Here is an 18,742-nt window from a genome sequence, read left to right on the forward strand (position 1 = left end):
CGATTCGGCAAGTGAGCGGCTCAATTTATTTCATTTTATTTCATTTATTTATTTATTTATTTATTTATTTATTTATTTCAGATCTAAATTAAAAATAAAATTCAATTTTAATTATAATGAAATTTTTTGCTAATTAATTAAACTCTGTTACATTCTTTTTCGAATCAATCATGTGTGAGCGCGCGTGCGTACACGTGCCTGCATATATATGTTTATGTGTGTGTGTGTGTGTGTGTACGCGCGCATTTGAATGTGTATATGTGTGTATTTGTGGAAAAAAAACTTTACATTTATTTTTTTTTTTATTATTAAATTATTAATTTTAAAAAAGTGCAGTCACATATTCACATACATATATACACATATAATACGTGTATATATCATATATATATATATATATATATATATATATATGCATAGGTATATGCAATTCGTTAAGTATATTAAATCGAAGCCGATTTGATTCCTTTTTCAAACGAATGTCCGTAGCACCGAAAAATAAGCCATTGATGTTTTCAAAACCTAAAAACGAGTTCGTTTGTGGTGATTAAAACAAAACAAAAAAAGAATAAAAAACGATAGAAAAAAAAAAGTAAGAATAGAAAATATGTAGTTGAGAAAATTTTTCTTTCTTACTCTCTTGTTTTTTTTTCTTTTTTCATTTGCGAAATTATTCAAAGATTATATTTTGAGAAAACTTACGTCGGTAAATGTGTTCAGTGATAAGGTGCAAAATTTACCGGAAGTAAGTCGCATAAATTTCGTCGAACGCATCATGCAAATGTGCATCAATTTCTTTTCCGTTCTTGAAATGTTATACCACTCACAGTGATAAAATGCGTCACCTAAAACGGAACTCTGGAAGGAGAAAAACAAAAAAAAAAATGAAAAAAAAAGAGAATGAAAAATAAATAAATAAACAAAAAAAATTAAAAATGCGTTGCAATCGGACGAATGTTTTTTTTTCCTTTTTTTTTTTTTTATTTTTTTTTTTAATTTTTTTTACTTAATGATATTTAAACATGAAAAAAAAATAAATACCTCCTTTATGAGACATTCTCCCATGTAACAATAAGCCAGAAGTGTGCTAAACACGCAAGCGACGATTAGAAAAAATGCGACCAACATTCTACCCTCTCCCTCGGCTGTACTCTGAAAAAAATTGATTACGATTTTTTCATTATTTTAATCGATCTAAATTTTGATTTAGAATTAATGAAAAGATTATTTAATTATATCATTAATTTTTATATACGTATGTTTGTGTGTTTATATATAAATTATAAATTTTATAATATTCAAATGATATATATTATTTTAAATTTATATATAATTTATCTTTAATAATACTATTATCTATAATAATATATATAATTTAAAATACTATGTATGTATATATAAGTATATAATGTTGAAATAATCGAAATATAATCTATATATATTTTTTTTGTTTTTTTTTTTTTTAAATATGATAATAATATAATTATTAATAATTAAATATTTCATATCTATTTGATTAAACATAAGTAAATTATTTCTAAAAATAAAATATATATATATATAATTATTAATTATCATTTTTTTCTCTATATTTTGTTAATAATATCTATATTAATTTTAATAATTAAATTTTTTATATTTCTCAGATTAAATATATATATATATATATATATATATATATATATATATATATATATATATATATTATATTATATTATAATACATGTTTTATTATCGATCGAATTATCACAAACAAATAAAAAAAAAAAATAAATAAATAAAACTTACAGCAAGAGCGTCGTATCCCAATAAACAAAGTTGAAAAGTGTTACCAACCAATTGTTGCAATATTACTAAATTAAATTCATCCTCTAATGATTCCGACAATCTGAAATCGCAAAGTATATTTTATTAATTAATACGTACGCATTAAAAAAAAAAAAGGGTGGGAGAGTCCATAGATAAAACAAAAAGAAAAATTATAATTTTTTTTCACCTAATCAATCGTACGTGTTTAACAATTAGATCTTTCATACGACGTTGTCGATCATTTGGATCATCCAATACATGTTTGACCTTGCAAGATAATGCAGAAAATAATCCACTGACGTGAAGTACCAAACTAACGAAAAGACAATCAGTACCAACGTAACCAAACACGATACTTGGAATAATAATAAATTGATAACAGCAAAGGCAGATATATGTTATCAAATCTTTTGGCTCGATTAACAACCATACTCTATATGGCAATCGGTATCCGTAAGATGAATTTCTGATTACTAAAATATTAATAAGAATGATAATTATTAATTGTTCATGTTCAATTATAAATTATAATTATTTTATTAAATTTATTTGATCAATGGATTTAATATTTATTTGAAAATAACAATATAATAATAATAATAATAATAATAATAATAATAATAATGATGATGATGATAATAATAAATAAGAATAGCAGTAATAATAGTTCGGGTTTAATTGATAATCTTATATAAAATATATGTATATATATATATATATATATATATAAGAATACATAATATTAGATATATTTAGATATATTTATATATTTTGTTTTTTAATGTTAAAATATAACACTACCACTTATTAAATAGTAATAATATTAAATAGTTTTAGATGATATATACATACTAAAAATATATGTATTTTATTAAATGATAGAAATATTTTTAAAAATCATGTTAAATAATAATATTAAATATTTTTATATATGATATGTATAAAAATATATTTGTATGTATATATTTTTTTTTATGGGATTAATATAATAAAAAGATCACTTGTTAAATAATAATAATAATAATAATAATAATAATAATAATAATAATAATAATAATAATAATAATATTAAGTGAGTAATAATATATATCAATATGAATATTAAGAAGTTATTATTTATTAATTTTGTTATTAAATACTAATATGAATTTATCCAATTTTATTTATTATGCATTTTTTTTTTTTTTTTTTTTTTTTTTAATAAATTAAAATATATTTCGAGAAAAAAGAATTAAAATGCGTTAATCTGCAAAAAGAAAATAAGATGGAATATCTCGATAAAATATAATATATATTTTCTCAAACAATAAAATAATTAAAGAAATCATGAAAATAAAAAAGAATTATTTCGAAATCATATTTATAATTAAAACTATAAACGACATATAAAAAAAGAAATGAAACAAAGAAATAAAAATAAAATGAAAAGATATAAAGAAAATTAATAGAATAAAAGAAATAAGAAAATGGAGAAATAAAAATAGTAATTTATAAATATTAACAAAATTAAGAAATGGAAAAATAAAAATGAAAGAAAATTGGAAAGATATAAAAAAAAAAAAAAGAAAAGAAATGAAAAATGAAAAAAGAAAATTAGAAAAAGTTAGAAAGAACATGACAAAAGGTTGAACAAAAATGATTATATATACATATCGATTAGAATTAAATTACATAAAATTAATTACCCATTTCAACGTTATTCACCAATGACATGAAGTAATAAGAGCATGCACCGGCCAAGCATACGATCAAGGTCAATCTAACGAATTTACGACTAAATTTATTGTAACTTAGAAACGCTATTTTTTCGTCAATGGTATTATAATTGTCAATAATAAAATCGGTTCTGACATCTTCCAACAATCTTGCTAATGACTTTCTTTTTATCCTACAAATGCATATCTTCAATAGCGCCATCAAATTGAATACATTTTCCAATAGACATCCAACGATATAAGTTAAATTCGTTATATTCATCGAAATATCGATGACAGCTAATGAACAATGTATTGTTAAATATATTGCAAAAAATATAAATTTAGGTTCGTTCGTATTTTCTGGCCAAATACCAGCACAATTCATCGTGCGTTTCGTCATATCTATCACATTCACGGTATCAACGAACTCGAGTTCCTAAAAAAGTCACAAAATTATGAAATTTCAATTACGATAATTACAAATCGTTTAATTCGTTCATATTAAATATTATATAGTCCTTTTCTTTTTCTTTATAATTTTTATTTAATTATTTCAATTTAGTATTATTAATATTTAATTAGTATTATATTTTAAAGTAATTTTTAAAATTTTAATATTTTATTTTAATATAATACTAATTGATCGGTAATCGATTTACAATACTACGATACTTTTTTAATTCGATTTATATATATATACATATATATATTATATATAAAAGTGATGAAAGTATACTAACGATTTTTCTAATTCGTCCAATTCGTTCATATTAGATACGATACAATTTTTTTTTTTTTTTTTAATTCAATACGTATATATATATATTTTTTTTATTTATTTATTATTATATATTATATATATTATATATGAATATAATATATATATATTAATATTATAAGTATATATTATATATTAATAGTATATAAAAGTGACAAAATTATAAAATATACTTATGATTTTTTTAAATCATTTAATTCATTCATATTAGATACCATACTATTCTTTTTTCTGTTTAATTTTTTTTTTAATTCGATATATATATATATATATATATATATATATATATATATATAATACAAATTAATTACAAATCGATTTCCTTTTTTAAGATTTGATAAATAACACTGAATTATTTTATTTTATTTTTTTTTGCATCTTATTAATATTGTTAATCTTTTTATTATTATTATTATTATTATTATTATTATTATTATTATTATTATTATTATTATTATTATTATTATTATTATTATTATTATCGATTTTTATTACGCGAGTATTACGAATCATTTTTTTTCTTCCAAATCACTTTTAAATATAAAAAAAAAGTGCTTTCAAACTTTTCGTACTTGCCATAATTTGTTTCTTTTTATTCATTTATTTATTTATTTAGTTATTTATTTATTTATTTATTTATTTATTTATTTATTTATCTTCTCGTCGAACGAAATAACATGAGCTTTTCTCGCAAGCTCGCAACTAACTAAAGTAAAAATGTAGCCTTCAATCGTCCAAGTAAACTCTTCTTTCGTGACGCAAACGATCGAAAGAAAAAAAGGAAGAAGAAAAAAAACAAAAAGAAAAAGTGAAGGAAAATAGAAAAACTCGTGACGTTCTTTCGCGATTAGAAAAAAAAAAAAAAACATTTAAATAATTAATACACTATGTCCAATGTATCAGTATGAGCATTCATACGTGCGTGCTTTTTCATTTCTTTTTCCTTTTTTCTCTTTTTTTTTTTCTTCTTTTTTTTTCTTTTTTTTTATATTTTTCTCCTCCTGACAGAGAGAAGAAAGGAAAAAAAATAATGAAAAAGAAGAAAGAAAATTAATAAGCAACCAATTTCTAAACGAAACAACGAGACGATTATAAATAATTCGTCGAATTTCCTTCTTTTTTCCGTTTTTTTTTCTTTCTCTCTTTTTTTTTTTTTTTTTTTTTTGTAACAGTCAAAGACACGTATCACTTTCTTCTCTCTCTCTCTCTTTCTCTCTATCTATCTATCTATCTATTTCTCTTTATCTTTTTCTTCAACGTTTCACGACAAATATTACATTATTTCTTCCAAATTAGTAGGAGGAGAGAAACAAAAAAAAAAAAGAAAAAAAGAAAAAAGAAAGGGAAAAAAAGAAATATACGTTCGACTTGACGAAAACTTTTGTACGTTTCACGAGTATTAATATTTCAATATGCGTTCATATCTCGCAACAATACGGTTAACTTTATTATTCGTATCGAATCAATCGATTAGCATCACTTTTAAAAATTAATGATCCTTGTGCACGATCCCATAGTCCAATTTTTTTTTCTCTTTTCTTTTTCTTTTTTTTTTTTTTTTTTTTTCGTTAGCTACTCGAGATATCATTATTTTCCTATCCACGTATGCATTCGTAATTTACAAATACGGTCTTATATTCTTCAATTTTCTTTTTTTTCTTCTCTCTCTCTCTCTCTCTCTCTCTCGTTCGACTCTCATAGTATATGGATCGCTTAGTATAGTAATAGATAACGAAGATGATCACATAAGAAACATTTGTTACTCTCATCGAGACGTAAGTATAATAAGCATGATGAAAATCTGCTTCGATTTAATTAATATGACAAAAAAGAAAATATTAAGAATTGAAAAAGAAAAGGAAGGAACAAAAAAAAAAAAGAGAGAATTAGAAAAGAATACATACATACGTAAGTACTTAAGTAATTAGATCGTTTGCATTGAAATTCTAATTAAAAAAATGCAATTTACGTATAGATAAGAGAAAGTACGATTGACATTAACGTACGTCGATAATCAATTATCATTACGATGAAATATACTTTTGTAAGTAACTACTTACCGATGTAAGTGTAATAAGTTTAATTAAGTGTTTACGAGTAACACTTTGTAAACCTGATAAAATTCGTTTTTCTATTAATTCACTTCAATCGAACATTTTGTCCAACTTCACGTGATGTAGTCTCTCAGTTTTGTATATGAGCGGACATTTTTTTTTTTTTTTTTTTTTTTATGTATACAATTGACATATAAACGATGATGATTAACAATGGCGATCATTATGATAAATCGACGTAAAATTTCGTTTTATCGGACGATAAATTGCTCGTGTATGAGAGCTGTCGATTTTTTGATTCATTGTCTCTTTTCTGTAGGACGATCACCAAACTTCCTTTTTTTTTTTTTTTTTTTTTTTTTTCTTTAATATAGAAAAGAAAACAATAGTAATCATTGAGAGTACGGAAGCTTACTATTTTCTTTTATCTGTTTTTTTTTTTTTTTTTTTTTTTTTTTTTTTTTTTTTCTTTTAATAGATCGATCATTCCTCGTCCCTTATTCATGATTTATATATAAATAAAGGGTGTCCTAAAATTCACGCTGGATTTAAATTTTGCACCATTTGTGCGGTGAAATGTCAAAAAAAAGAAAAAAAGAAACAGCGTGACAGCTGACAGTTTAGGTTTATTAAAAATGGAACGCTATACGAAATAATAAAGCATTTTCATTATTGAGCAATATTTGAAAAATAATGAAGGTTTGCCAGCTACAGTTCGCAATTTTCATACAAAATATGATTGGAATAGTAATTTAGTAGGAATAATAATTCATCAACTGTAAAGAAATTAATTTTAAAAATTTAGGGAGATTGGATCAATTAATAATCTTAAACACTCTGACTGTCCTTCAATACAAAACATCAAAGCAGTTCGTGAAAGTGTTGCTAAGAATCCAAAGACATCAATTCAATCGTGGTCAAGAATTAGAGATTTCGAGAAACTCTCTACAGCATATTTTCAAGATTTGCATTTTCATGCTTACAAAGTAAAGTAAAAAGATCACACACACACATAGCAAATAGAGTTCGTTAAATGGATTATGAAACACAATAACAAATGGATGCTGATTTTTCAAACAAAATCATCTTCAACAATGAGGCTCATCTTCAACAATGAAGTTCATCTTCAACAATGAGGTTCATATTCAACAATGAGGTTCATCTTTAACAATGAGGCTTATTTACATCTTGATGACTTGGTTAATCGACAAAATTGCCGCATTTAGGATTCAGAAAATTCACGAGTGATGGTCACGTGCATTTGTAGAAACAAATACATTCACAATATGTCACTGTTTGATACGAATTTTAGACTGGAGGCATTATCAGATTATTCTTCTTCGAAAATACGATTGGTCAGGTAATAACAATTAATGATGCTCGCTATTGCGACATGATAATCCAGTTTTTTCTGCCTAAATTGCAATATATGAATGTGAACGACATGTGATTTCAACAAGACGATGATACATGTCATACAGCCGAAAAAACAATTCAATTATTGCATGAATCATTTCCTTATCGTGTAATTATGATGATCAGAATCGGCCGTCCAGATCATGCGATTTAACGACATTGGAATTCTTTCTTTGGGGTTTTTTGAAGTTTAAGGATTATGCCAACAAGCCCATGATCACTCACACCTTGAAGGAAGAAAAGTTGTATCAACGAAATTCAGTTACATTTCAAACGTTCATGGAAATTTTCAACAAAAGGAGTCCGTATATATCAGCAAAATCATGGAGGCCATTTATCCGATATACTATTCCATAAATAACTCTATACTGTATATTTTATGAATCAATAAAAAATTTACAATTAATTATAAACTTGCATTTTCTATCAAAATTACTTCTTGTGTGAATTTTGGGACACCCTTTATATATATATATATATATATATATATATATATATATATAAATTTATAACAAATTACATATATATATGTGTACTCTATTAATATATTAATATTATTATATGATATAATAATAATACTAATAATAATAATATTAATAATAATAATAAGTATGTTAATTAGAATAATAATTATTAATAATAATTATGATAATGATAATAATAATAATAAAAATAATAATAATAATAATAGCAATAATATAATAATAATTTACATGTACATTTATATAATATATATATTATACTTGATATAATGTACAATTATATTATTTATACAAATATGTATATATGGGTGTGTATATGTATATATATATATATATATATATATATATATATATCTTTTTTTTTTGTTTATGCAGCTTATAAAAGTTTCTATGACGCATTTATCAATATTATCATTATATGAGAAAAAATATAATTTTTGATAAAGAACAGGTAAACACAAGAAAATGCACACTAATACATATATATATATATATATATATATATATATATATTTTTTTTTTTTTTCTTTTTTTAATCAAAGAAATTTTTTAAATGAAAATTATTTAAAAAAATGAAATTTTCGGAAGGAAATGAAAAATATGGAGGAACCTTTCGTTTCTTGTATTCATGCTGAGATTATCCCTTTCAAATATTTCTTTTAATATTTATTCAATATCGTATTTGATTTCATATTTCACTATTTAAATCAGACAAAAATGGTCATATGGAAGGAAACATCGTCTACTTAATATTTTTTTATTTCTTACTCTACATACTATACTTGATACGTTATTATTACATATTATTATATTTTATTACTATATATTTTTTCGTTACAAATTATTCTTTTCGTTTCGTATATTTTGCTTTTCTTTTTTCTTTTTTTTTACGCTTTTAATCCATTTTGAATCAAGCAAAAGTAGTCACACGTAAGAGGATACACCTTTGTGCTTATACTTCTTATTTATTTTACTATAAGCATAGAATTATTTTCATTTAGAATTTTCTTCTTTTTTCATGTCGACTTTGTATTTCCTTAACTTTTATCTTTTTCTTTCATCTTTATTTTTTTTTTTTTCTTTTTTCGTCCAAGCACAATAACGATCATGCGACATTCGATTCACCGTCGAATTTTATTATCTTTGGATTATACATATTCGATTATAACTTCCATAAATTCGATTACTTCATTTTGTTTTTTTTTTTTTTCGCTCCTATGCGATATTGTCTTCTTCGAGCAATAAGTTTTCTAACGTCTTCGTTGAAAAGTTTCTTATGGTGTGTCATCAAAAAAACTTCTTTCTTCTTCCCCCATCTTATGTGTCATCATTATTTTTCAAAGAGACATTTTCTGACTTGAAACTTTGCAAAACTTATGAACGAACAGAATTATAAAATATTCGAAGGAAACAAAGAGATGGATAAAAAACGATACACATTTAAGATAATCATAGGTTGGCGACTTGAAAATTATCTTTCGAAGAAAAGTTCCCTCTCTCTTCCCCTCTCTCTCTCTCTCTCTCTTTTTCTCACCCTCCCATTATTTTTTTTCCTGTGCTTGTCTCAGTCGTTCTCTCTCTCTCTCTCTCTCTCTCTTTTCTGAACTGTCTATCAGTTTCTCTCTCTCTCTCTCTCTCTCTCTCTCTCTCTCTCTCTCTCTCTCTCTCTCTCTCTTTTTCGATCGATTACTTGGCTACGATCGATGAGTATTCGTATGATAATCCATGCAATTATTGTCAGTCACAAGCAATCCTCCTACGAAGTAACAATAAACAGAGTTATCATGAAAGTAAGATATGAAAATTTAACTTTTTCTTTACCACTCTTTCTTCTTTTTCGTTTGCTTCCTAATTTGCATTTTTTTTAAAGATACGAGTAATTAAACGTGACATTATTTTTTTTCTTTCTCTTTTGTTCTTTTTTTTTTCTTTTTTCTTCTTTTCATTAATTAATTAATTCTATTCTAAATAATTCAAATTACGTTTTAATATCTTGCCTTGTTTTTTCTTTTCTTCTCTTTTTTTTTTTTTTTTTGATTAATTATTCAAAATACATTTTACAACAATTACAAAAAAATATATTTCTATTCGTATGTATGTAGATTTTCTTTAGATCAATTTTTTTTGAAAAATGTTTTTATAATTATAGGCTGTTAAGGAAAAAGCTTTTGAAAAAAAAGAAAAAAATAGAGAAACCTTTTACTTGACCAAGTTTTTTTTTCAATCTTTTCTTAAAAAAAAAAAAAGTACCATTCGATTATATTAAATTTTATTATTTTTTTTTTTTTCTTTTTTTTTTTTTTTTTTTGTTAACTTAATTTATACGAATACTTTATTTCGATAATGCTATTTAATCGATATTATTAAAAGTAAGGTACGAAAATTAATTTTTTTAATCTTTTTCTCTTTTAATTAATTTGACACGGTAATTAAAATTGTGTTATACATTAAATTTAGATTTAAAAAAAAAAAAAAAAAGAAGTAAATTTTTTTCTTTCAGTTATTTTTTTCAATTTGTAAATTTTTTTTTTATCTCATTTCTATTCACGTAGAAATACACTTAGGACGTTTTCTTTTTTTTTTTTTTTTATTAATTTTTGAAAAATTATAGAAATATTTTTCTATATATATATTTTTATAAAAAAAAGAATATTCTCATAATCGTTGAGAAAGAAAATTTGTAAAACGTAATTGACAAAAGCTCTTACTCGGGCACACATTTTTTCAACCTTCTCTTTTCAAAGAACCTTTCAATTTTATTTTATTTTATTTTATTTTATTTTATTTTATTTTGTTAACTTGAGTTATTTTATTCGGATAATATTATTTAATCTTTCATTTATCTTTATTTAATTACATAATTGGCATGAAATTTACAATTTAAATTTTAAGTGAATATTTGATTGGAATTACGTCTGGATCACGAATATAATATTATATTACCCAGATAATATTATCGAGATAATATCCAGATAATTATATCTTATTTATATAAATTATATCATATTTAAATTTTATTAGTTTTTCTTAATTAATTTATATTAATATATAATATATAAAACTTATATTATTTGAATTAAATTCTTTATTTATTTTATACAAATAATTCTAATAAATCAAGATAAATAATCCCCATGAAATTAAAAACAAAACAAAACAACTTCACAAATGTTTGGCAAAACTGTTCAACAAAAATTTCTATGGAATTGGTTCGACAATTTAATTAATTCTTTAAAATGAAAAATTTGTGTTTTAATAAATAGAACGTCATTCTGTTAAAAAAAAAAAAAAAAAAAATAATCATTTATTTTAATAACAATTGTCAACATTCAAAAACATTTTCATTTACTCCATAGATTATTCTATTTAAATTCGATTCGATTCAATTCGACTTCAAAATTATTCAATTTAAAAATAATACTTAACATGATAGAACTTACGATCGAATGGATGCCATTTGAAAAATTTCGAATATACAACGATTCAATTGAAATTATTATTATTATTATCTTATTCATGACTTATTTTTCTTTTTCTTTTTGTTTAATTTCTTCTTTAATCGTTCTTACATGTCCGCTTTCAATAGTAACTAAAATTCATCTTTGAATAGAATATATAATCTTTGGATTAATATATTGACACGTACGATAGAAATTTTACTATATTAAAAAATAAATTCTATATTAATAATATATAAATAATTAACAAATTTATAAATATTTAAATAATTAAAATAATATATATAAATATTTGTGGTAGTAAATTTGCAATTTTAAACTGCAATAATATATTTACTATTCCAATAGTGAACTATAATAAATTGCAATCAATATTTCTAGTTCATTCTGTGAAATTTACGTTCAACTATGAACAATTCTGAACTAGTTCAACGAAACTCGGTATCAGCTTATAAAAAGCATACTTCGTACTTGATTGAACCCAAAAATAGTTCATTTCAATTTTGGTAATATCAAATGATATACTCTTATCATTCAGATACACCTTGTCGCATAAAACCAAATAAGTATATTCTCTGCCAAGAATCGTTCAGATAAAAATAAATTTTGATTTCTTTTCCGATCGCGATCATGACTTTAAAATATCATTAACCCTTTGAGTGTTATGGGCGCACATATGCGTCCAGCGAAAGCTATCGATATAGGCTGTGGACGCAAATACGCGCTCGGCAGATGCTATCAGTATGGACTATGGACACAAATACGCGTCTGGCAAAAATGATCAATGTAATATGGTCAAATGTATATGTTCGGCAATTGTTTCTATTGCGCGAAAAAGTATTCAGTTCCTGGCGTTCGTCAGCGCCAACCGTGCGCCGTCCGTACGGACTGCATAGGCCACGAGTATTCAGCACTCAAAGGGTTAAATGAGATTTTGAACAGTCGTCTGTTTCAGAATAAGTTTTCTATGATCTCTCTATTGATCGTTCCAAAATTTTTTTCATACAAAATAATTGCTCTCCTTGTAGATAAACCCAAGGATACAAACAATGAGACAAGGACACGTACAAATATTTATGAAATTATTTACTCTCGTATTTACTCTCTACGATTAAACATTGAATAATATTTTCAAAAGAATTTACATTCCATGATATTATATCATTATCTATATGAACAAAATATACGATATTTTTAGACCGTGAGATAGATAATTAAAAAATATGAAGATGTACTGTATTCATTATATAAAACAAAAACAAATACAATAGATTGTATTTCAATCACGCAATAGATGAATTAAATTTCTTTAGGATAAATTAATTTAATTAAAAGCTTCTATTTATTGATTCAATATTTTTCAACATTTTTAATAAATATTTTAAATCTTAATGATCATTTAAATTAATGACCATTATTAATAATGAAATATCAATGAGTAATATAAATAATTAATATTAAATCGATCTTGTATTAAATCGATTAATACGAAAACTATAAATATTTTAATTAAAATGTAAATAATTTGTAAATGTAAATAATTTATAATTATTTTAAATAGATAGATCATTTATTATAATAGTATTTATAATAAATCCTGACGCAATGCGGACATGATACTTCTCTATTTATGTTACCAAATTATATTACGTATCGATACAAATTATATTGCCAATTTATATCACATTATATCAATTTATATCACAGAAAAACATTAATGTAAATAGAAACGTGAAATTAACGTTCTATCTCATTCTTTCTCTTTCTCACCATATCATCTCCATATACTCTTACTCTTTCATATCTATTTTTTTTTCCATTTCATTTTCGTTTTATCTCGTCACCGATTTACTCTAACTATCGAACCTGTTAATACCTGTAATCGATTTTATTTTCTCATTAACCCTTTGAGTGTTATGGGCGCACATATGCGTCCAGCGAAAGCTATCGATATAGACTGTAAACGCAAATACGCGCTCGCCAGATGCTATCAGTATGAACTATGGACGCAAATACGCGCCTGACAAAAATGATCAATGTACTATGTGAAGCTGTAAGATGAAAAACAGTAGAGGATATTTTGTATAAGTGTTGTCTTATCGGTCCATCCAAATACCAAGCTTTTGGTAGATTACAATTGTCTTAGATCGTGACTATACGATATTTAAATCTTGGTTCCTTCTTTTTATGCATGGAAAATAACTGAAAAACGTGCATTAAAATAACTATTAATCTTCCCAGCTATGTATACATACTTATTTAGATATATATATTATAAATACATAATTATTTCAAGAAAAACAACTTTCTGTTACTTTTTGTATGTCCAACGTTAAGAAGACCATAATAATTTATTTATTAATTTTTCTTCTTATAACTTTTAAATACTAAATAATAAATATTAAATCTTTGTTGGGTGTAAAAATGTATATATCAAATTCTGATCAAAATAATGAGATCAGTATGCTAAAATATCCTACATTGTTGTACATTAATTATGATTCTACACAACGTATAAGTCAATTGCTTTTCTTTCTTGATCTTTAACCTGAGATTTTAATAATATATGTCAAAAACATGATATAAATTATGTTATACTATTTTATCTCTTTTTTTTTTAATTTAATCTAACTATAGTACAAGTTTATTTATATTTAAACCGTTTAACGACTACATATTATATACATATATAATTTATACATATAAATTAAATCGTTAAGCATTTTGTAATTTGTACTATTATGTACAGTAACATAAATACATTATTTAGCTACATTAGATGTTCATTCTCGATCAAATAAATATAAATTAAAATGAAAATAAAGATAAAAGTAATACAAGTTGTCATTTAAAAAAGATAAGAATGTTTTCAAATGAATATCACGTGTATTAATTTTCAAGACCCAAAATCTAATGTTTGATTTAATATCACACTTCAAATATTATAAGTGCTTTTTTTTATAAAATTAATGATAGTATATCTGACTCATACTTTTTTTGCCCACCAAAGAAATATACATTATAAGAAAATAGAAAATCTCTAAGTTAAATCAGAATGAAATAATACAGAAATAATAATTGAATCACAAATAAACAACTCACTGAATCTTTCATGAGCTCCTTTGATTGAGCATAATAAAACTCCTAAATGGATGTGAGATTGTTGACATTTTTAAACGACATTTTTTGTTCATTTTCTTTTAATGACACTTCCATAGTTTCTCTTTTTCCCAAATCAATCTGTAAACGTAAATATAAATATATGTATTCATTAATTTTGATATTTCCTTCTTTTCTTCTACTTCAAAAATCTTTTCATCCGCTACTAGTATAAAATTAATTATGAGTTATATTAATAAAATAATATGTTTCTAAATAATTTGTTTTGGATATATTTTATTGGGCACTATAACAAGTTTATTATAGAAGACTATCAAAAAAGGTGCAATTCTAACATTGAAATTTATTACAATTACAATTTTGATTTGTCACTATTCATAATGATAGGGAATTATAAATAATGTCTGTATTAAATACTCAGTCCATGACATATATATATATATATATATATATATATATATATATATATATATATATACACACACACAACACACATCCTAGTTGCAAATATGTAAAAAATAATAGCAACACGAAATAGAAAATAATAAGGAGAGTATTATAAGTGACCTATTTCAATAATTTAAATAAATAACTTCATGACCAATTTTCTAAAGAACTGTTTCATCCGATTTAGTAAAACTCCCACAGATTACTTATATATGCTTTATGAATTTACTATTCCATTTTTATTGAATTACATATACTAAGAACTGTAAAAAAACCCTTCTTCTGTTTTATTTTTTATACTTGTTCTTTTTCAATATTTTTGTGTTTATTCTATGTTATATATATATATATATATATTATTTTAGAAACTAGTATTAGAAGAATGTTTAATTATTTTGATTATAAATGAATTTTAATTTTAATTATAAATGAATTATTGAAAAATTAAAAATCAATCTTAAATAGTTTCTGATAAAAAGGATTATTTGTTTAAAAAAATTAAGTTTGTCAGAAATTGTGAATAAAAAATAATTTAAATAAAAACTTACTTTTTAGTAAAAACAATAATTAAGATCATCAATCATTATGATGTTCATCTTGTTCTCTATTATACAAATGTATTTTCTTTCATCTTTTCACAGATCTTGTCTTTTAAGAAAATATAGAAGCTTATAATTCTTCATCATCAACTTGCATCTTATTCAGTTTTTTCAATATGGAGGTTTTACCTCTTACCTCCTCGAATCTGCCTACATTATCCTCTTTAAATATCATGACAGCATCATATAAATCAAGCTACAAAGTATGAAATAACACAAATACATTTCTTGGTACTCTTGTTCACACAATGATTCATTTATATTGTATTTTCTTCTTGAGACATTTCTTCAATAGATCTGGATTTGTCAAACCTCTGTAAAGTAGCTTTACAGTCAACATAATAGACTCAGCTAAATAATTCTTGTAGATAAAGCTCTGCTTCAATGATTTTATAATTATACCAAATCATTTGAAGAAAACTTTTGAACCAGGTTATCCATCCATTGATAATGTATGAAAGAAAACTGTACAAACAGCTTTTTTATAACATAATAATGTTTTAATAATCTTACCATCAAAAAATTGTCTCAAACATCTCCTTATTTCTTCGTCTAAGTTCTTTTTCCATTCTTTTCACTATCCTAATAGTTATCCGATGTAAAATATTGTTCATGGCTTTATAATTTCGAATAGAAATTACTAAACACTACAAACTATTGCGTTTCTTTCAGCGATATCTTTAGTAATGTTTATTTTCCTTCTACTGAAAATTACAAATTATAAAATTATTGAATATTGAATGGAGAATACGGAAAACTATAATTACATTAATATCCTTATGGCTTACACTGTTCTATTTGAATATATTTCATCAGATTTCACAAAGTTTTGTTCCTGAAAAATTTGAAGACATAGAAGTTTAAATTGCTGATGTACTGAATGAACTTTCAATCCAAACTTCACTTTGCAACTTCTGAAATAACAGAATAAGTGTTCTGTAGTATCGATATCTTTTATTTTCTTATTTATTCAAATATTCCTTTAACTCCTGTCATTGTCAAATGTAATAATTAATATAAAATTGAAACATAACCAAGTATATAACAGGAAAAAATTTACATTCACGTAACAAACGAAGTGAACATGGCTAATCGTATGTCAATTAAATTATAAAAATAAAGAAAAATAAAACAGAACATAATATAAAATTGCAGATATTATTTGTTTTTAATAAAAAATCAAGGTTACCTTCTTATCATTGAATAACATCACATAACCTTTTTCTACGAGGTAACGTAGATCAAATCGACGTAAATTCAATGATATAGAAGGATACTTTTGTTCAATAATTTGTTGAGAAAATCGTTTTGAATCTAATAATTATATTTTTGAATGCATAAGTCAATCGTTAACGTTAATCAAGAATACTTTCTCGCTGAATATGAATACTAACCTCCTTTTTCACTATATACAATCATAGTTAAGTAACATCCGCCACCAACAGAGAGCGCACACAATGTGCGTCTGACCAATCACAGAGCTTCGTATGAAGCGACCAATGGATACGCATCATAAAGTATTTCATTCGCTAAGAATTATTTCAACTAGTTGTACAAATTTTTCCCTCAAAAGTATTAGATGAAACAAAGTTTTTCATCTTAGCTGAAATGTTGTACGACGATAAAATCGTCCGTCTAAACGAAAAGTGTTATATGGTCGATACTATTTACGATAGACTTTTTTTGCAATCTGAGTCACTGGTCTCGATCCGATTCAGACGGAGTGTGGCAAGTGACGTGTATGATGATGCACATTATTTGATCCTGGCTTTGATTAAAAAAAAAAAAAAGCTAAAAGAAAGAAGAAAAAAAATGTCAACAACACACGGTGTTCCCAAGCGGTCACCCATCCAAGTACTAACCGTGCCCAACGTTGCTTAACTTCAGTGATCGGACGAGAACTGGTGCTTTACAACGCGGTATGATCGTTGACTTGTGAATTTTTTCCTTTTATATACATTTTTACTTCTAAAAAATTGATTTATTCTAGCGTATATTTCATTTGTACAAAGTATTATATGTCTGTTAAGTAAAATGTAGTGTACCATATAAAAAAAGGAGTACATACAAACTTCTTTAGTTTCTTCGCTTTGTTGAGTAGTAAGATTGCGATCAACAAAATATGTAGTTTAGATTCGGTGCAGATAAGTAGAAGTGACGTACAATGACGCATATCATTTTATTGTAATTTTTAGGTTGTTTATAAAAAAAAAATAAAAAAGGAAATAAAAAAAATGTCAACAACACACGGTGTTCCCAAGCGGTCACCCATCCAAGTACTAACCGTGCCCAACGTTGCTTAACTTCAGTGATCGGACGAGAACTGGTGTTTTTCAACGCGGTATGGTCGTTGACTGTTCAATTCTCTCATTTTATATGTATTTTTACTTCTAAAAAAATTGATTTATTCTAAAGTATATTTCATTTGTACAAAATATATCATTTTATTGTAGTTTAGTTTGTTTATAAAAAAAAAAACAAAGAAAAAGAGTAAAAAGAATGTCAACAACACACGGTGTTCCCAAGCGGTCACCCATCCAAGTACTAACCATGCCCAACGTTGCTTAACTTCAGTGATCGGACGAGAACTGGTGCTTTACAACGCGGTATGATCGTTGACTTAATAACTTTACTATATTATTTGATATTTCCTTGCTCCTTAAGATTGATTTATTAAAAAGAATTTTTCATTCTTATTGAGTGTATTAAGTCTGTCACGTAAACTGATGTATATGATCAAACAGAAATTTATATACATACTCTTTATTATATGTTATATATATGTTTTCTTAGATTCTTCGCCTTGTGAAGAAATAAAATTGCGTTCAAAGACACATGTATTTTAGAGTGCAGACGACTGATGAGTTAAGTTCGACGATGTT

At 24.3% G+C, this 18,742-nt stretch overlaps 1 protein-coding gene, 1 long non-coding RNA gene and 3 other non-coding genes across 6 annotated transcripts; all 5 read right to left on the minus strand.

Moving 5' to 3' along the window:
• Positions 1-377: 377 nt before the first annotated feature.
• On the minus strand, positions 378-4,246 carry LOC124957339 (odorant receptor 13a-like). Its single transcript, XM_047514313.1, has 6 exons — positions 3,495-4,246; positions 1,997-2,282; positions 1,789-1,888; positions 1,042-1,152; positions 703-858; positions 378-522 (listed from the first exon to the last, which is right to left on the minus strand). Exons 1-6 carry the CDS (start codon positions 3,904-3,906, stop codon positions 472-474), a joined length of 1,116 nt encoding a protein of 371 aa, XP_047370269.1. The 5' UTR covers positions 3,907-4,246; the 3' UTR covers positions 378-471.
• Positions 4,247-13,166: 8,920 nt separating this feature from the next.
• LOC124957369 lies at positions 13,167-17,319 on the minus strand. Of its 2 annotated transcripts, none has more exons than XR_007103506.1 (6): positions 17,255-17,319; positions 16,649-16,774; positions 16,374-16,564; positions 15,810-16,056; positions 14,797-14,934; positions 13,167-13,896 (listed from the first exon to the last, which is right to left on the minus strand). It is a non-coding gene; the product is annotated as an uncharacterized LOC124957369 (long non-coding RNA). The 2 variants fall into 2 exon arrangements; XR_007103505.1 differs by lacking the exon at positions 17,255-17,319 and adding an exon at positions 17,050-17,242.
• Positions 17,320-17,673: 354 nt separating this feature from the next.
• Positions 17,674-17,793, minus strand: LOC124957461. The gene has a single exon (XR_007103565.1). It is a non-coding gene; the product is annotated as a 5S ribosomal RNA (ribosomal RNA).
• Positions 17,794-18,095: 302 nt separating this feature from the next.
• LOC124957445 lies at positions 18,096-18,215 on the minus strand. The gene has a single exon (XR_007103549.1). It is a non-coding gene; the product is annotated as a 5S ribosomal RNA (ribosomal RNA).
• Positions 18,216-18,360: 145 nt separating this feature from the next.
• Positions 18,361-18,480, minus strand: LOC124957454. Its single transcript, XR_007103558.1, has one exon. It is a non-coding gene; the product is annotated as a 5S ribosomal RNA (ribosomal RNA).
• Between the last annotated feature and the right edge of the window lie 262 nt (positions 18,481-18,742).

The sequence above is a fragment of the Vespa velutina genome, chromosome 25, assembly GCF_912470025.1.
Source record: "Vespa velutina chromosome 25, iVesVel2.1, whole genome shotgun sequence".
Taxonomy (NCBI): Eukaryota; Metazoa; Arthropoda; class Insecta; order Hymenoptera; family Vespidae; genus Vespa; species Vespa velutina.

Coding starts and splice junctions, on each gene's coding strand:
- LOC124957339 (XM_047514313.1), bottom strand. CDS start 3,906: ATGACGAAACGCACGATGAATTGTGCTGGTATTTGGCCAGAAAATACG. Junction 1,889..1,996: donor AAACACGTACGATTGATTAG/GTGAAAAAAAAT, acceptor TTGCGATTTCAG/ATTGTCGGAATCATTAGAGG. Junction 859..1,041: donor GAGAATGTCTCATAAAGGAG/GTATTTATTTTT, acceptor TTCTCCTTCCAG/AGTTCCGTTTTAGGTGACGC.